This window comes from Sphaeramia orbicularis, chromosome 7 (genome assembly GCF_902148855.1).
Source record: "Sphaeramia orbicularis chromosome 7, fSphaOr1.1, whole genome shotgun sequence".
NCBI classification, from domain to species: Eukaryota; Metazoa; Chordata; class Actinopteri; order Kurtiformes; family Apogonidae; genus Sphaeramia; species Sphaeramia orbicularis.
The window spans coordinates 11,483,190-11,504,542 of record NC_043963.1 but is presented as its reverse complement, the minus strand read 5'-3'; the positions used below and the strand labels follow the sequence as shown (position 1 = coordinate 11,504,542).

General features: G+C 34.5%; 1 protein-coding gene across 1 annotated transcript in view; it reads left to right on the top strand.

The window, feature by feature from the left end:
* The window catches only part of LOC115422987 (forkhead box protein J3-like), a 331,117-nt gene that overhangs the window by 209,136 nt on the left and 100,628 nt on the right, over positions 1 to 21,353 (top strand). Inside the window, exon 7 of the mRNA XM_030139653.1 lies at positions 8,659 to 8,817. Coding sequence (XP_029995513.1) covers positions 8,659 to 8,817 — 159 coding nt within the window. The remainder of the gene's footprint in view (positions 1 to 8,658; positions 8,818 to 21,353) is intronic.

Here is a 21,353-nt window from a genome sequence, read left to right as displayed (position 1 = left end):
GGTCCATGATAGGAGTGTCGTCTGAGTATTTGATGCAGGGATGCTTTGAGTATACTGCATTATCTCTGTTTTAACTAATTTGTAGTATCAGAGTCCAGGTTATTATTGTTAACGAAAACTAACGAAATGACGAAAACTAGAATTGTAAAAACATTTTTGTTAACTGAAACAAATAAAAACTATAATTAAAAGAAAAAAAACGATAACTAACTGAAACTGTATTGTGCATTTACAAAACTAAACGTATAAAAATTATGGATAAAATTCCCTTAGTTTTCGTCTTTGTCAATGTCAGATTGATATGAAATAGATTTATTTCCTTCAAGCAATTTTAGCTACCGGCACCATGGTGCCGGCAGCTAAAATTGCTCGAGCTAAATAAATCGATGTTAGTTCAGGTTCCACATTTAGACCAATTCAATCTCAAGTGGGTCGGATCAGTAAAATACTATCATAATAACATAAAAATAATGACAACTCCAAATTTCTTTCTTTGTAAATGGAAATATTTTCATGTATTCACACTAAAACAAAGCATAATTTCACAAAAAAAAGTAAATAACCTGAACAAACATGAACAACCTGAAATGTTTTACGAGAAGTAAGTATAATTTTAACAATATTCCGCCTGATATTAAATATTTTGTGTATTTGTAGACCCGCTGTGATCTGTAAGTTATAATGAACACGTGAAAATGATAAACTGAAGTATAATATTGTTGAAATTACACTTATTTTTTGAGGTTGTTCATGTTATTCACATTGTTTGAAAGGATAGTTTGTAGGTGTAAACATTTTCATTGTTTATAGTCCATGGGCCAATAGGGGTCACCGTGCACCCCCCATAACAGTACTAGACCATGATTTTTTATTCCCTTGGACCTTCCTGAAGAAGAAAATATGATGCCAACATCAAAATTTTGGGATGGACTACCCATCAGCAGACATTTTCAAAATGGCCGCCGCCGCGACTCGAAAAATCCTGTTCGGGCTCATAACTTTGCAAATATAACAGATAGAGATGTGATTTTGGTGTCTATACCTATGTTTTTGAGTACCAGCAATCCAATAAACCACATTATAACAACCTATGACCATCTCTTCAACTTTAGAATTGAAAAATATCAGTTTCAGACAATAATTTTGAGTGGTGCCTGAAGAATTGATTCCCTGTTTCATGTGTTTTTTTCAGTGATTCACCTGCGCATTATCAATCAAACAACAGTATTTTCTCAAATTCTATTTTGTCATAAAAATGTACTTACATCTTCTTTTTTCTTTTAAGGTGTCCATTCTGAATGAAAATGGCGCACAAGAAACGTAAGAGGGACGTGAGTGTCACCGACACTGGTCACGAATCTGAACTCTGCATCATTCATTACACGGACACGTCATCATTAGCTTTTACAGCATTGACAGAGGAGAGGCTGGCAAAGCTGAAAGAAATAAAACAGCAAAGACTTTCTGAGCCTGTAGATTCTGTTCATCGGATGACCCATATCTGTTCGCAAATTCCAGATAATGTTGGGGAGCACCAGGGATATCATCGCGAATGCTACAAGCGGTTCACATCAAATTTAAGAAGACTTTCGTCCTCGTCAACCTCTTCATCTGTAACTGAAACCAATACTGGTCGTCCATCAAGGTGCCCCTCTAATGAAAGCGAGAGATTCATCTTTAATCCAGACTGCATTTTCTGCAACAAAGTTGGCAGGAAAAAAGTCAAAAAAAGGAGGCGCCTGGACAACTGAACCGACATGTAGATTCGAATATGCTGGAGGTGACACTGTTCTCAAAATTGCAGAAGACCGGAAAGATTTTGAGATGCTTTGAAGGATCAAAGGCTCTTCCATCATGGCCTGGTGAGACGTAGCTTGCGGGTTGCTGCTACACCATGATGAAGGGTCTCTAATATACATAGCTCTGCAACTTCTATGGTATTGAGCCTCACACACGTAAAGGTCATAGCCTTTGATCCTTCGAAGCATCTCAAAATCTTTCCGGTCTTCTGCAATTTTGAGAACAGTGTCACCTCCAGCATATTTGAATCTACATGTCGGTTCAGTTGTCCAGGCGCCTCCTTTTTTTGACTTTTTTCCTGCCAACTTTGTTGCAGAAAATGCAGTCTGGATTAAAGATGAATCTCTCGCTTTCATTAGAGGGGCACCTTGATGGACGACCAGTATTGGTTTCAGTTACCGATGAAGAGGTTGACGAGGACGAAAGTCTTCTTAAATTTGATGTGAACCGCTTGTAGCATTCGCGATGATATCCCTGGTGCTCCCCAACTGTATCTGGAATTTGCGAACAGATATGGGTCATCCGATGAACAGAATCTACAGGCTCAGAAAGTCTTTGCTGTTTTATTTCTTTCAGCTTTGCCAGCCTCTCCTCTGTCAATGCTGTAAAAGCTAATGATGACGTGTCCGTGTAATGAATGATGCAGAGTTCAGATTCGTGACCAGTGTCGGTGACACTCACGTCCCTCTTACGTTTCTTGTGCGCCATTTTCATTCAGAATGGACACCTTAAAAGAAAAAAGAAGATGTAAGTCCATTTTTATGACAAAATAGAATTTGAGAAAATACTGTTGTTTGATTGATAATGCGCAGGTGAATCACTGAAAAAAACACATGAAACAGGGAATCAGTTCTTGAGGCACCACTCAAAATTATTGTCTGAAACTGATATTTTTCAATTCTAAAGTTGAAGAGATGGTCATAGGTTGTTATAATGTGGTTTATTGGATTGCTGGTACTCAAAAACATAGGTATAGACACCAAAATCATATCTCTATCTGTTATATTTGCAAAGTTATGAGCCCGAACAGGATTTTTCGAGTCGCGTCGGCGGCCATTTTGAAAATGTCTGCTGATGGGTAGTCCATCCCAAAATTTTGATGTTGGCATCATATTTTCTTCTTCAGGAAGGTCCAAGGGAATAAAAAATCATGGTCTAGTACTGTTATGGGGGGGTGCACGGTGACCCCTATTGGCCCATGGACTATTAATTTTACTTATTCTAATACATAGAGAAAATTTTGGAGTTGACATTATTTATATATTATTATGTTATTATTTTACTGGTCCGGCCCGCTTCAGATCAAATTTAGCTGAATGTGGCCCCTGAACTAAAATGAGTTTGACACCCCTGCTTTAGATCATATTGGTCTGTATGTGGAACCTGAACTAAAATGAGTTTCACACCCTTGATTGTTAATATCTGTAGTGTAATTTTTGCACTTCCCAAATTCATCCCACGGGCCAGACTGGACCTTTTGGTGGGCCGGTTTTGGCCCCCGAGCAGCATGTTTGACCCCCCTAATATAGACTATCCAATTAAAAATGCTTACGTGTCTTTAAAAACCTAAAAACACCTAAAATGCTCGGTGTGCAGTGGAGTAAATATATACAGCAGGGGTGTCAAACATGCGGTCCACCAAAGGGTCCAATCCGGCCCACGGGATGAATCAGCAAAAAATGACACTTAAGATATTAACAATCAAAGATGTCGTAGTCATTTTTGTTCAGGTTCCACATACAGACCAATGTTATCGCAACTAAAATAATAGCATAATAACCTATAAATGATGACTCCAAATGTTCTTAGTTTAATTTGAAAACATAATATTACATTACATCTATAAATAAGTAAGGACAACTCCAAATTTTTCTCTTTGTTTTAGTGTAAAAACTTACATTAAATGTTGAAAATATTAACATTTACAAACTATCCTTCAACAAGAAAATGCAAAAAACCTGAAATTTTGAAAGTGAAATTTTAATTATTAATTATTCTTCCTGTTATTAAATATTTTGTGCCTTTGTAGATCCAATCCGTAATGTGCACGTATAAATGGTAAGTTGAGGTGTAATATTGTTAAAATTGCACTTATTTTTCTCAAGAATTTTCAGGGTTTTTTTTCAGGTTGTTCACATCATTTTTGTTTGGATAGTTTGCAAATGTACATATTTTTAGAATTTAATTTTGATTGCACTAAAACAGAGAAAAATTTCGAGTCGTCATTATTTATGGGTTATTATGCTATTGTTTTACTGGTCCGGCCCACTTGAGATCAATTTGGGCTGAATGTGGCCCCTGAAAGAAAATGAGTTTGACACCCCTGATATACAGTATCATACAACATGAAGACTAGAGGTCTGGAAATTTCAGGTTCTAACTAAAGAGGACTTGAAATTTACATTACTGTGAAATTAATTAATAAAAAATTAGCAGTCTAGTAGTAGGTTAGGCTAATTTAGGTTAGGTTAACTTTATTAATGTCTTTGGTTTCACACATAGAGACAGAATATACATAAAAAAAGCAGAGATATACATGCACGGAAATCAAAATCAACAACAAAAACGACCTGAAGACCATGGCAAATTAATCCATTGCAGGTTTTTAATGATGTTCAGCAATTTAACACCTTAACTGCATTTTATACAAAGGATTTCTTGTAGATACTTTTTGTGGATCCTGTGATTTGACATGCAGTCTAAACCACAGGTGTCAAACATGCGGCCCGGGGGACAAATCCGGACCGCCAAAGGGTCCAGTCCGGCCCTTGGGATGAATTTGTCAAATGCAAAAATTACACTAAGATATTAACAATCCTTTTATTTCAGGTTCCACATTCAGACCAATTCAATCTCAAGTGGGCAGGACCAGTAAAATACTATCATAATAACATATAAATAATGACAACTCCAAATGTTTCTCTTTGTAAATGTAAATATTTTCATGTATTTACACTAAAAGTATAATTTTGCAAAAAATGCGAATAACCTGAAATGTCTTAAGAGAAGCAAACACAATTTTAACCATATTCTGCCTGTTATGAAGTGTTTTAAGTGTTTGTAAATCCGCTGTGATCTGTAAGTTATAATGTACATGTGTAAATGATAAACTGAGACATAATATTGTTAAAGTTACACTTATTTTTCCAGTTTGTTCATGTTATTCACATCTTTTGAAAGGATAGTTTGTAGATATAAACCTGTTCATAATGCAAATTAACTTTTTTTGCTCTGAATCATAGAGAAAAGTTTGGAGTTGACATTATTTCTATATTATTATGTTATTATTTCACTGGTTCGGCCCACTTCAGATCAAATTTAGCTGAATCTGGCCCCTGAACTAAAATGAGTTAGACACCCCTGGTATACACCATATTTGCTCAAATTATGGCTTTATCTCTTTATTTCTTTATCTCTTTATCTCAGCTGTAGAGGATACCAGGCCTTTATTTGAAGGAGATTTGTAACAGAGTCAGACCTTTATTTTCTCTAATAAGTAAAACTGTTTGTATTGGTGCAAAACCGTGTTCTGTTCCACTCTCTATTGCTGTGTTTAAAGTACTGCCACATGCATTTCTTCAACCACAACACATCCTTAACTGTTACAAATTCAAAATACAATAAGCCCCATAGCAATGGATTTATAGAGCGCTTTTATGGTGTAAATGTTGGCTTCCTGTTGCGCTTGTCAGTTTCTGCAAATTGCATTTTCCCAGGAAAAAAGACACACACCTGCAGTGACTGAGATCACACAACGGCACATCAGATGAGGGAAACAGAACAACACAGTGTGGAAAACAGCTGGATTATAATATGGAATATATTAAAGTTGCAGAAGTGAATATTCTGTTTAGCTGTTGACGCATTATACGACAGGCACCAGCAGTTTATCCATATATATTTTTTTTTTAATTTGGTCTATAATTGAGAACCGGCTTTTATTTGCTCGTGTGCCCACAAGTCAAGCTACTTTTAGAGGTTTTTATTTAAAACACAGTAAACAAAAATCACACAGTCAGCCGACAAACAATAAAGTAATGAAAGATCCTTGACTCCTGCACTTTATTTTCCACGTTGAAGAAAGATCTTGAGAATCCAGACATAAAACATTACATACAGTCGCGGAAAAAAAATATTATATACCACCCTTGTTTTATTCAATTTCTTGTTCATTTTAATGCCTGGTACAACTAAAGGTACATTTTTTTGGACAAATATAATGATAACAACAAAAATAGCTCATAGTAGTTTAATTTCAGAGCTGATATCTATCCATTTTTCATGTTTTCTTGATAATAACCAAAATCACTTCAGTTCTTCCATCAATATCTATGGTATTGTACTGACAAAAACAGTGCTTTTAGGCGTTCCATGTTTTCTTTTCTGTCTGTTTTAGTCACATGATACACACAGGAGTTAGTGCTGGATTGCATAACCGTTGTTTTTGATTACTTTTGATGGTCTAATCATTTTTTCCACAACTATAATTTTTTAAATTTGGTGTGTAATTGAGAACCAGCTTTTATTTGCTTGTGTGACCACAACTCCAGCTATTTCAAGAGGTTTATATTTTATTTTATTTTATTTTATTTTATTTTTTAAATATTTCTTTTGCTGTTTTTATCAGATTTTAACTTGTCTTTGTTTTTATGATGGTTGTATTTTGTTGTTCTTAGCCCACTTTGCACCCTGTGTTATTGCTGTTTTTATTTACTTATTTATTTCTTTGGTTTATGATTCGTGGACGGCACTTTGGCCAGCTGTAAAGTTCTTAAAATGCTTTATAAATAACGTTGGTATGGGATGGTAAAGTACAGGAAACAAAAATCACACAGTCAGCTGACAAATAAAATAATGAAAGATCCTGGATTCCTGCACTTTATTTTTCATATTGAAAGATCTCAAGAACCCAGACATTATAAAACATTACATACAGTCATGGAAAAAATTACTAGATCACCCTTGTTTTCTTCAGTTTCTTGTTGATTTAAATACCTGGTACAACTAAAGGTACATTTGTTTGGACAAATATAATGATAACAACAAAAATAGCTCATAGTAGTTTAATTTCAGAGCTGATATCTATCCATTTTTCATGTTTTCTTGATAATAACCAAAATCATTTCAGTTCTTCCATCAATATCTATGGCATTGTACTGACCAAAACAGTGCTTTTAGGCGTTCTATGTTTTCTTTTCTGTCCGTTTTAGTCACATGATACACACAGGAGTAAGTACTTGATTGCATAACCGTTGTTTTTGATGACTTTTGATGGTCTAATAATTTTCTCCGTGACTGTATATACATATACATATACATACTGTATAAACACCATCCACAATTTTACATGATACTAACCCATAAAGACCCAGTGATACTGTTGTGGCAGTTTCCATATGATTTTTTCCTCTAAATTTACCATTTCTGAAGTGATTTATCACCATTTTCTTTTGTCTGTTTTAGTCACATGATACACACAGGAGTTCGTACTTGATTGCATAACCATTGTTTTTGATGACTTTTGATGGTCTAATAATTTTTTTTTCTGCGACTGTAATTTTTAAAATTTGGTTTATAATTGAGAACCAGCTTTTATTTGCTTATTTGCTATTTTAAGAGGTTTTTATTTTACTTTATTTTATTTATTTCTTTTTTATATTTCTTATGCTGTTTTTATCAGATTTTAACTTGTCTTTGTTTTTATGATGGTCGTATTTTGTTGTTCTTAGCCTGCTTTGCACCCTGTGTTACACTGTTTTTATTTTCTTCTTTATTTCCTTGTTTCATGATTCGTGTACAGCACTTTGGTCAGCTGTAAAGTTCTTTAAGTGCTTTATAAACTAGAAAAGCACTCGGAGACAGAGAAGACAGATCAGCCCCCCCCCCCCCCCCCCACACACACACACACACACACACACACACCCAATCACCACCAAAATTTAATCATTTGTTCCTTGTGCCAGTATCAACATTTCCTGAAATTTTCATCCAAATCCATCCATAACTTTTTGAGTTATCTTGCACACGGACAGACAGACAAACTAACGCCGGCAAAAATATTACGTAATAAAGTTGGTATGGTATGGTAAAGTACAATAAACAAAAATCACACAGTCAGCTGACAAACAATAAAATAATGAAAGATCCTGGATTCCTGCACTTTGTTTTTCATGTTTAAGAAAGATCTCGAGAACGCAGAAATTATAAAACATTCCATAGTTCAACTGTCATCCACCACATTTGAACCTATGTAAACTCTTTAAAGGTTTTATGTGGAAAAAATTGCATGTCTTCTTAATTTTATATATATGCACTATGCAGTCATACTCAGACATTTGGCTAATCAGATGAAACCCATTCACGAGTCCCAAATGTCATGTTGAGTTTCAAGTGCAACTCGGGCCAACCGTACATTACTTTACTACTAAGAATATAGATAATTAAAAAATGTCAACATATGTCCGTTCTGAATATAAATTTAAAAGTAATGATAAATAATCTGAGAGGATGATGGACCATGTGGTTTTGTGTCTGGTAACCAGCTTATGCGTAAACCTAAGGTTGTGGGTCTTTATGCCTCAGCAGAAGGACTAATTTGAGGAATAATTCATGCGTTGTCTCATAAGCTAATGGAGTGTGAGTAACTTCTCGAGGTGTGCATCCAGTGTTCACTTAAGTCAAACGAACAAAATGAGGGCGAATAACAAAACGGGCAACGAGGGACGGTGAAATCATGAATCACTTCCTTCAGAGGAGTTTATATAGTGCATATAAAAAGCCTTAAAGCGTCAGCGCTGTATGTAGCATCGGTGCAGTGTGTGTGTGTTAATGTGTGTATTTGTGTGTGTGTGTGTGCAGGTAGCGCTGTACAACCCAGAGGCAGAAGGCAGCGAGAGTCCAGGGAGTCTGGGCGGCAGCCTGAGCAACAGCCTTTCAGAGCAGAGTTTGGCGTCTGTCAACCTGAACAACCTGAACACTGCCGTCAGCAGCGGCAACAACGTCCACAGCTACACACCAGTAAGACCTTTCCCACATTTGGGTTGGTGTTCTGTAAAGATTTCTGAAGGGTGTTTTCCACAGAGAAGTGTGTCTGGGAAACCTGGACGTGGAACTCCTACAACCAGATCTGTGTTTTATGGCGTGTACTGTCTTCATCTGGGTATAGTTTAAAACCCTTTATAGGGCACTCGTACAAATACTCTGAAATTCAACGTTTCAACCTTAGAGTGTTAAGATAAGATAAGATAAGATAAGATACGATATACTCTGAGAGGGGGAAATTCAAGTGTGTACAGCAGTGCAACACAGCATGCGTCAATACAATAGTAAAATGAGGGGATACAAATTTAAACAATGTAAACAAGTTTGTTAAAGTGGCTAAAATGACAAAAATAGCACTAATAATAATAATAATAATAATAATAATAATAATAATAATAATAATAAATATTAATAATAATAATGATAAAGTAGCAGACGTGCAGTTGGTGACTTTTTACAAGTGTGCAAGTGACATTGACATTAACAAGACTTTATTACTATGTGTAATTTTTCTAAATGTTTTACTATGTAGAAAATGAAGGTTAGTGAAGTTACCATATTTGGTTCCTTACCCATAAGTGGCAAAATCAATCAATCAAAGAATCAATCAATCAATCAATCAATCAATCAAAGAAGTAAATATAAAAAATACGAGAAAAACGTGTATGCGTCAATACAATAGTAAAATGAGGGGATAAAAATATAAACAATGTAAACAAGTTTGTTAAAGTGGCTAAAATGACAACAAATAGCAATAATAATAATAATAATAATAATAATAATAATAATAATAATAATGATAATAATAATAATAATGATAAAGTAGTAAGCTTGCAGTAGGTGACTTTTTACAAGTGTGCAAGTGATATTGACGTTATTACGAAGTGCAATTTTTCAAAATGTTTTATCATATAGAAAAGTAAGGTAAATGAAGTTACCATATTTGGTTCCTTACCCATAAGTGGCAAAAAATAAATAAATAAATCCAAGAAGTAAATATGAAAAATATGAGAAAAACACATGTGTATGCATCAATACAATAGAAAAATGAAGAGATAAAAATACAGACAATATAAACAAGTATGTTAAAGTGGCTAAAATTACAAAAAATAGCAATAATAATAATAATAATAATAATAATAATAATAATGATAAAGTAGTACACTTGCAGTCAGTGACTTTTTACAAGTGTGCAAGTAACATTGACATTAACAAGACTTTATTACTATGTGTAATTTTTCTAAATGTTTTATCATGTAGAAAGTTAAGGTAAATGAATTACCATATTTGGTTCCTTACCCATAAGTGGCAAAAAATAAATAAATCCAAGAAGTAAATATGAAAAATACGAGAAAAACACGTGTATGCGTCAATACAATAGAAAAATGAAGAGATAAAAATATAAATAATATAAACAATTTTGTTAAAGTGGCTAAAGTGACAAAAAATAGTAATAATAATAATAATAATAATAATAATAATAATAATAATAATAATGAAGTAGTAAGCTTGCAGTAGGTGACTTTTTACAAGTGTGCAAGTGATATTGACTTTATTACGATGTGCAGTTTTTCAAAATGTTTTATCATGTAGAAAAGTAAGGTAAATGAAGTTACTATATTTGGTTCCTTACCCATAAGTGGCAAAAAATAAATAAATAAATCCAAGAAGTAAATATGAAAAATACGAGAAAAACACGTGTATGCGTCAATACAATAGAAAAATGAAGAGATAAAAATATAAATAATATAAACAATTTTGTTAAAGTGGCTAAAGTGACAAAAAATAGCAATAATAACAATAATAATAATAATAATAATAATAATAATAATAATAATAATAATTAAAGCTGCAAGCAGCATTGGGCGGGACCTCGCACCGGGCGATCCGCCTCCTGTGACCGTCGAAACCTCAGCTCCACTCACACCTGTCCGTCCCCATACCAGTTCCCACCCTTTAGTGTCTGTCCTCCTTACATCTGTACAGAACACCAGCGACCCTCTGCTGAAACCACCATCACCTTTAAATCAGACTTTGATTTTGGAAACCCTACTGTGTGTATGTGCATTTGTTTTGTATGTGAGAGAAAGAATCAGTTTGAAAAATGAATAGAAATCGTCTGACTAAGTGAGTATAAAAGTGATGATTTACCACATTTAAGGCTATTATTTTGGAAAAACCCTATTGTGTGAGCATGTGTGTCTGTGAGAAAGAGTACTTTTGAATGAAGAAACATTGTACAAACAGTTGAGCGTTTGGTCAGAAAAATGAAAAGAAGTTATGTAACAGACAGTATGTCTCATGTTCAATAAGGGTTTTATTTAGAAAAAAATGTACTGTGTATACTTTGTAATGCGTGCAAAATGTCCAATATCCACAATATTATGCAGCAAAACCTGTTTTAAAATGTGATGGAGGGAAGAATAATAAAACAAAACAAAAAAAAAGCTATTTCCCTGCCGAGGGTTTGAATCCAGGACTCCTGTATAACAGAACACTTCTGTAACCACTGGTATATTGTCAGACACCCACCAGATGGCAGTAGTGTGCTTTAAATAGGGATTTTGTCATTGGGAAAAGTGAAACTAAACTTAGTCTTCAAAAAAATCGCCATAATTCCATAACCGTAGGTCGTATCTGAAAAATTCTTTCACTTTTGGATTCTGTAGACTTGTGGGAATTTAATGAGGTATAACTTTTTATTCAAAAATCTGAAATGAATAAGCAGTAATTGCAGAAACGTAGAGTAACTTTCAAAGGCAGACTGCCAACTTCCTGTTGGAGTTAGCTCATGAGTGTCAGTGTATGATTTGTCGGGCTCAATCAGACCAACATTTTGGCATTTGTTTCATGTTTCTACAACATTCCTACTGGCCGCTAGGGCAGATTTTGAGAGTTTTTTAGCACATAGGTGGCGCTACAGAGTTCATTTTGGCACCCAAGGGGTTAATTTTGATATTGAATGAAAGGGTTCACCAGCCATGACATACATGGCAAATTTGGTGAGTTTTGGAGCATGTTAAGGGGGTCAAATGGCAGTCTAAAGCCGAAAAAGTATGAAAATAAACAAATTGTTATAAATCAATAACCATACATCCTATCTCAAAATGTTTTGCATGTGAGCGTTGTGGTGAGTCCTGTGAACGTGTAGATATGTCACATGTGGGGAAAAACTGCAAAATGAAAAATGAGTTTCAAACATCGCAACTTTGCTGGCTTGTAAAAAAGAAACTAAGACAGTTATGGAAAAGGTGTGAAATCGTTGTATTAAGGAGGGTTCACTCTATCTTTTGGCGCTATTTAGAAGTCAATACCACAAACGGTGTCATCGGAGTTAGTTTTAGAAATTTTATTTTGAAAGGCATATTGCGAAGTTCCTGTTGCAGATAGGTCATGAGTGTCAGTGGATGATTTGTAGAGCATGATCCAACAAAAATTTTGGCACTGGTTTCATGTCTGTACGACATTCCTACTGGCCACTAGGGCAGTTGCCGTTTTTTTCACATAGGTGGCGCTAGAGAGCCCATTTTGGCACCTATGGGGTTAATTTTTTCATTTTATCAAATTTTTCGCCAGGCCTGACATGTGTGCCAAATTTGGTGAGTTTTCGTGCATGTTCAGGGGGTCAAAATCCAGGTCAAAGTGGTGTGTGAATAATAATAATAATAATAATATAAAAACGAACGAAAAACAATAGGGCCTTGCTTGCAGGCAAGGCCTCTCACTGCGTGAGAGGGCCTTACCTTTCGGCTCGGTCCCTAATAATAATAAAGTAGTAAGCTTGCAGTAGGTGACTTTTTACAAGTGTGCAAGTGATATTGACTTTATTACGATGTGCAATTTTTCTAAATGTTTTATCATGTAGAAAAGTAAGGTAAATGAAGTTACCATATTTGGTTCCTTACCCATAAGTGGCAAAAAATAAATAAATAAATCCAAGAAGTAAATATGAAAAATACGAGAAAAACACATGTGTATGCGTCAATACAATAGAAAAATGAAGAGATAAAAATATAAATAATATAAACAATTTTGTTAAAGTGGCTAAAGTGACAAAAAATAGCAATAATAACAATAATAATAATAATAATAATAATAATAATAATAGTAATAATGAAGTAGTAAGCTTGCAGTAGGTGACTTTTTACAAGTGTACAAGTGATATTGACTTTATTACGATGTGCAATTTTTCAAAATGTTTTATCATGTAGAAAAGTAAGGTAAATGAAGTTACCATATTTGGTTCCTTACCCATAAGTGGCAAAAAATAAAGAAATAAATCCAAGAAGTAAATATGAAAAATGCGAGAAAAACACATGTGTATGCGTCAGTGCAATAGAAAGATGAAGAGATAAAAATAGAAACAATATAAACAAGTTTGTTAAAGTGGCTAAAAGGACAAAAATAGCAATAATAATAATAATAATAATAATAATAATAATAATAATAATAATAATAATGATAAAGTAGTAAGCTTGCAGTCAGTGACTTTTTACAAGTGTGCAAGTGACATTGACATTAACAAGACTTTATTACTATGTGAAATTTTTCTGAATGTTTTATTATGTAGAAAATGAAGGTTGATGAAGTTACCATATTTGGTTCCTTACCCATAAGTGGCAAAATAAATAAATCCAAGAAGTAAAAATATAAAAAATACAAGAAAAACACATGTAATCTGAAAGGAATATGCATTTTAGAACAGTGATTCTAAATTTTGTATAAATAAATAAACATACAAAAAAACACGTGAGGTAAAAGGAGCATGCATTTTAGAACAATAGAACATCACTTTTATAACTTTATGTAGAAAAATCAAGGTCAATGAAGTTACCATATTTAGTTCCTTAACCGTAAAAATAAAAATGAAAAAAATCCATGGAGTACATATAAAAAAAATACAAGAAAAAACACACATAAGGTGAAAGGAACACGTATTTCAGAAGATTAGACTAACGTGTGCTGATCCAGACCCCTGTCCACATCCACACGATCCCTTTGAACATCATTCCTTATATTAGTACCAATACTTCATGCACAGGAAATTTGCCTGAGTAAAATTAACTCAAATTGATGAAAATTTTACTCTACTCAGATAACATTTGGCCCCTCTCTAAAAAGAATAAAAGTTACTCGTTGGGTAGAGCTCTCCAAACTCAATTTAGAGCCAAATTTACTCATTATAGAGCAAGAAAAATACATTTAAGGTGAACGAAACATATATTTTAGAATATTAGAACATCGCTTTTAGAACATAACAGCAACCTAAGTGCAGATCCAGACCCCTGTCCACATCCACATGATCCCTTTGAACATCATTCGCATTAGTACCATTACTTCATGGTACTGAGCAAAGCAGGTCCACTCACTGTTCATGCAGAGGTGGACCTTACAGACCCTGGAGACCACATTAGACCTGAGATTGTTGACTCACTATAACTGTTGCTGTCACTGTCTTGTAATGCATGCGGAAATTACCAAAAATAGTTACTTGGCTGATAAAGGGTTAAAGGTTTTTCATTACAAGGTCCTAAATTTGACCTTTTTCATAACAGTTTCCCAGTACTACAGTTCAGTCAGACATCTCACCCAGAATACATTTAGACTTTGTCGTCCAGGCGCCGGCACCATCACTCCGTGCAGGTATTTTAACATGTAGTGATGAATAAATATATTTCCTCTGTCAGAGTCTACAGGTGGAGGCTGAGGTGGTGGTGGAGAGGGCTTAAAGCGCTGGCAGGGGTGATGCAATGCAGCGGCATAGAGCGAAGGAGTTCTTAGATTCTGAGAGGGTGTGGTTAGTGTGTGTTGAAAGAGCATGTCAGTGTTGTATGCATGTGTGGCATAGACAGACAGACAGATAGATAGATAGATAGATAGATAGATAGATAGATAGATAGATAGATAGATAGATAGATAGATAGATAGATAGATAGAACAACAGAACGATAGAACGATAGAACGAATGATAGAACGATAGAACGATAGAACGATAGATAGATAGATAGATAGAACGATAGAACGAATGATAGAACGATAGAACGATAGATAGAACGATAGAACGATAGATAGATAGATAGATAGCAAGAACAACAGAACGATAGAATGATAGAAAGAACGAAAGAACGAACGAACGAACGAACGAACGAACGAAAGAAAGAGAGATAGATAGATAGATAGATAGATAGATAGATAGATAGATAGATAGATAGATAGATAGATAGATAGATAGATAGATAGAATGATAGCTAGAACAACAGAACGATAGAATGATAGAACGATAGAATGATAGATAGAACGATAGATAGAACGATAGAACGATAGAACGATAGAACGATAGATAGATAGATAGATAGATAGATAGATAGATAGATAGAACAACAGAACGATAGAATGATAGAATGATAGAAGGAACGATAGAAGGAACGATAGAAGGAACGATAGATAGAACGATAGAACGATAGATAGAACGATAGAACGATAGAACGATAGAACGATAGATAGATAGATAGATAGATAGATAGATAGATAGATAGATAGATAGATAGATAGATAGATAGATAGATAGATAGATTCTTTCTAGGTAGGTCAAAGTTCAAATTTTTATGAATTTTTTTTAAATCTTTTTTTTTTAAATGGGTGAAATTTCACATCTCTATAAAAACATAAATTTTGTTTCAATTTATGTCAAACGTGGCACATATATAGAGGCAGCTGATATGGTGACATCAGCTGGATCGATACCAAAATAAGTTAAAATACGTGGGAGGGGTGGGGTTTGTTGTACCTGGCACCACTTGTTTTACAGTTTGTATTATTGGTGTAGTATAGTATAGTATAGTATAGTATGGTATAGTATAGTATAGCATAGCATAGCATGGTATGGTATGGTATGGTACGGTGCTGTATGGTATGGTGTGGTATGGTATGGTATGGTACGGTACGGTATGGTATGGTATGGTACGGTAAGGTATGGTATAGTATAGTATAGTATAGTATAGTGTTGTAAAGTATAGTATGGCAAAGTATAGTATAGTATAGTATAGCATGGCATAGTATGCTATAGTATGCTATAGTATAGTATAGTATAGTATAGTACAGTGTAGTATAGTACAGTACAGTGTAGTATAGTATGGTATGGTACAGTATAGTATAGTAAAGTATGGTATGGTATGATATAGTATGGTATAGTATAGTATAATATAGTATAGTATAGTGTTGTAAAGTATAGTATAGTATGGTATGGTATGGTACGGTATGGTGTAGTGCAGTGTAGTATAGTATAGTGTAGTATAGTGTAGTATAGTACAGTATAGTGTAGTATATTATATTATAGTATAGTATAGTATACTGTAGTATAGTATAGTACAGTACAGTACAGTACAGTATAGTATAGTATGCCTTTACTTGTACAGGGACAGTGCACAATCATACATTGACCTAGACAGAGTCAGAGGAAAGTTGCTCGGTTTCAGGTTATAGCATTAGTGCTAACTTACACCTGTAGTCTCTGGACAAGTTGATGGTTAAAAATAAATGAATATTGACAGAGTTTGGTGTATGTAAATTATGAGACCAGTTAATACGTCACCACAGAACAAGGTTACATATGTGTCACATCAGTCAAACAGTTACTCTAAAGTCTAAAAAGGAGCATTACTTTTACTAACAGAAATTATCAGTACTCTTCTAATCCCACTGCTTTTACAAATATGAACTAGAACCGATTCACATTAGGAACTGATATCAGCCACATTTAGAAAAATAGCATTAATAAAAATTTATTTATTTATTTATTTTAAAATTTTATTTGTATTTATTTATTTACCTATTTACAGTTTACCATTAGTATTTGGTGTTCTCTTTTCCTTTAGAGCACAGGTGTCAAACATGCGGCCCGGGGGCCAAAACCGGCCCTCCAAAGGTTCCAATTCGGCCCGCAGCATGATTTTATGGAGTGCAAAACTTACACTGAAGATATTAACAGTCAAGGGTGTTGAAAAGGTTTTAGCCCAATGTAATCTAAAGTAAAAGAACAGTCTAATAACCCTTTTAACAAAATTTGAACAACATGAAAATAAAGTACAATTTTAATAATATTCTGTCTGTTACTAAATGTTTTGTGGATTTGTGGATCCGATTTATAAGATGTGTTCATAAGTTGACACGTAATATTGTAGACGTTATTCTTATTTTAGTTCCACATTCCAAACTTCCAAATTTCAGTATTATGACTCTTACCAAAAGTTTGTGTAACGCTGTGTGTAATCTAATCGACATGTACAAGTGATAAGTTGAGTCATATTATTGTTAAAATTGTGCTTTTTTTTTAAAGAAATTACATTTTTTCTGGTTATTTGCATATTTTTTGTGAAATGATAGTTTGTAAATGTAAATATTTTCATAATTTAATGTTTTTTATTGCACTAAGACGCAGATAAAAACTTGGAGTTGTCATTATTTTTTGGTTTTTATGCTGTTATTTTAATGGTTTGGCCCGCTTGAATGTGGCCCCTGAACTAAAATGAGTTTGACACCCCTGCTTTAGAGGATCTGGGATTATGGGGGTGGGATGAGGGGATCTACTGTGTACATTTGCTGAATTTGCGATTTGTACGTGTCAAAAAACAAAAATGTCAATGAACAGATTTAAAAAAAAAAAAAAAAAAGAAAAAGAAAAATAACACGAAAATACAAAGAAAACAGTCAAACCTGAGCAGTAAATATGAACTGATCATATAGGCAGGTTGTCCGAATATAGTCTTGCGTAGTCGTACTTCATTAAATCTGGAAATGGATCTTGCACCATCCGCCATCATTCTGGAAAAAGGGGGTAAAAGTATGTTGAGCCGCATTATGTAATAAATTCCCATTATTTAATAAAAGTTCAAACTGTAATAAGAATGTCACGTCATCTTGTAATAAAGCCGCACTATGTAATAAGCTGACGCATTTTGTATTAAACTACGTCAACGCATTATATAGTAAATTTTTTCACATTATGTAATAAGTTATTACAATTTGAGAAATTTATTACAAAATGCACTTGACACATTTTTATTTAAAAAAAATGTAATAACATGGTTCATTATGTAATAACAATCCAAATTAATATAATTTCAGAGCAATTTCAGCAGAAATTACTCACAGGAGCTACAGGTAATGGAATCAGAACTTTAACCACACAGTTTAAAGATTAATTTAGCACATTGTTATTCTATTGCCGTGTCAGTTGTGTCTGATACAGTATTTTATGATCTTGGAAAAATGTTCCTTGACACCCTCAGACTGAACAGCAAACATTTATTGTGTGTTTTATCAATTTATGTCACAGAGATAAGCTCCAGTCTATTTTCCTGAAAAAAAAATATGTCAAGTGTATTTTGTAATAAATTTCTCAAATTGTAATAACTTACTACATAATGCAAAAAAATTTACTACATAATGCATTGATGTAGCTTATTATAAAATGCGTCAGTTTATTACATAATGCGGCTTTATTACAAGATGACGTGACATTCTTATTACATTTTGAACTTTTCTTACATAATGGGAATTTATTACATAATGCGGCTCAACAAGTATCTTTGAGATGTTTTGCTCAGTCTTTAAACAAATCACTAAACAGTATCTTTGCAAAAATAATGCCAGGAGAGAAGTTCAAACTGGTGGAATACGCACACGACGAAGCGCATCGCAGTATTAAAATAACTAAAATCCTCACAGAAGAAAAGGCCAAGTTTCGTGCACTTTTCTGTCTTTGCGGTGTGTAGTTGGAGATCAGAGATTTTCGTTCTTCCACCAAGTGACGGGGACTGAAAACAGGAACCCATAGACACGGGAAGGAAGGAGAATGATAAATCCTGCCGGCGTACACCTGAAATAATCGCACTTATTTGGACAGAGTACATCCTGCCAGCCAGTTTCAACATACTTTAGCAGAGAGAGACAGATGTTGACAGAAAATAGATAATGGGTTCATAAATGTCACAAAATTGGTTGAGTGAATGAAGAGGAAAAAGTGAACCCTGTCAGCTGATTGAGCCGGATGTAGGAAGAGGAGCAGACGTTTATCTCCCCCCCCCCCCCAATCTCTTTACCCTTTTCTCTTCTAAAAACGCAGAAAAATACCAGAAATCCATGCATTTCAGCTGGAACTTTCCAAAGCTCAGTTTGTTTCCTCAACCTGCATCAAGTACCACCGTTTTAATTTTAGAATAATTAGTATTTTACTTCCAGTTCTTCACCTGCATCTGACATAACGTGGATGATTCAGTTTCCAGTCCAGTCTGTCACAGTTGCTACAGTAGGTGTTTGCTGCACCCTTAACAGCCTGAGGAGGTGGAAACCAGCTAACGACGTGCACCGCTCCAACTCCATTTCTGCTTCATTTTCAGACTGTGCAAGTGAAAATATTTTCTTAGTCTTTTTGCAGATTGCATTAAGTATGCTTAGATGTAGAGGTGGGCGATCTGGCCAAAAGATCCTATCACAGTGTTTTTTAATTAAAACATGAATCATAACTTGATTTGTGATCATTCTTTTCAATTTTTGAAATGTGTGTAATTGTGCAAACAGAGAAATTTTTCAGCTGTTTTTGTCTGAACGGGACAGTAATATATACTGAACAACAAAAGAAATGCAAGTATGTTTCGATATTGGTTTATATGGGAGTTTTATTATGAATATTGATTTCACATGAGATATTTACAGGGTGGGGAAGCAAAATTTACAATGAACATTTAGTTGTTTTTTCTCAGCAGGCACTACGTCAATTGTTTTGAAACCAAACATATATTGATGTCATAATCATACCTAACACTATTATCCATACCTTTTCAGAAACTTTTGCCCATATGAGTAATCAGGAAAGCAAACGTCAAAGAGTGTGTGATTTGCTGAATGCACTCGTCACACCAAAGGAGATTTCAAAAATAGTTGGAGTGTCCATAAAGACTGTTTATAATGCAAAGAAGAGAATGACTATGAGCAAAACTATTACGAGAAAGTCTGGAAGATACTATTAAAGAAGAATAGGAGAAGTTGTCACCCGAATATTTGAGGAACACTTGCGCAAGTTTCAGGAAGCGTGTGAAGGCAGTTATTGAGAAAGAAGGAGGACACATAGAATAAAAACATTTTCTATGATGTAAATTTTCTTGTGGCAAATCAATTCTCATGACTTTCAATAAACTAATTGGTCATACACTGTCTTTTAATCCCTGCCTCAAAATATTGTAAATTTTGCTTCCCCACCCTGTATATCCAGCTGTGAAATTTACAGTGGCAGTACACTGAATTGTGTCCATGAGCACTGAGTTGACGGTCACGGAGATGGGCCAAGCGAATATGGTGATCCTGATTACGGGTGGTCACACGTGGTCTTCCGGATCTTGGTCTGTCCCGAGTGGTCCCTGTGTCACGGAATCGTGTCCTCAGCCTACTGATGGTGGACTCGTGCACTTGCGGACGTCTGGCAACGTTGCGAGCCGTTAAACCAGCATCAAGCATACCAATGGCGCGTTCTCTCAGATTATCGTTAAGGCGAGGCACCGTGGAAACGCAGTAACTTTTGAATCGTACCATTTCTTTTTATAGCCCCTGGATAAACAAAGGGAATTGCCACTCCCATTTGTTGCTCCCACTACCACATCACTCAAAACGTACCGCACCTCCGATACTTTGTACACGTGCTCAACACCACTCATGGTCGTGTTTGCCTGCAAACACACGCTCCAATGGTTACAACTCACTTATTGTAATGTGTATCTCAGTTGACAACTCAACAGGACAGCTGAACTCTTGCCTAAATTAACGACCAAAACTTGCGTTTCTTTTGTTGTTCAGTATATTAAGGATAAAGCTCTATCTGTATAGAATATTATGTTGGTATTTAACCCTTTCATGCATTAGGCAAAAATTTTTTATTGAGTGTTTTTATTCCTCCTTTGGCATGAAAAAAAAATTACGATCCAGTTTTGTTTTTTTTTTTCTCATGGAGTTACGAAAATATCCATGCATTTAATTTTTGAAGTATAGAAATGTGTTTAAAACCCATTATCAGAAAGTGAGATGAAAACAATGAAATAAAAACATTTTAATGCTGCTAATCTGATGTTTTCTCACATTTTAACATATTCTAATGCTAATTATTACTCACATCATGGAGAAAATATGCAAAAAAAAAAAAAAAAGAAAAAAAAAACTTTTTGTCTAACAAATAACAATTGATTTACACTAAAACATATTACTCCAGATCAGGTTTATCAAGAACAGCAAAGTTACAGTAATGGTATGAATGTCATTGTTTGGGATGATGCATAAGTGTCCACTGTGTTGGCTGATATGGAACTAAAACAACAAAACTCATGAATAGACACGAGAACAGCTGGAGAAAAACTGTCCACTGTAGTGACCAGTATGCATGAAAAGGTTAAATAATGATTAATACCTGGTGTAAGTGGAGTTTCTTAAAATTCTGTTTTGTGTCCAGTTTTTGAGCTCAAGTCATT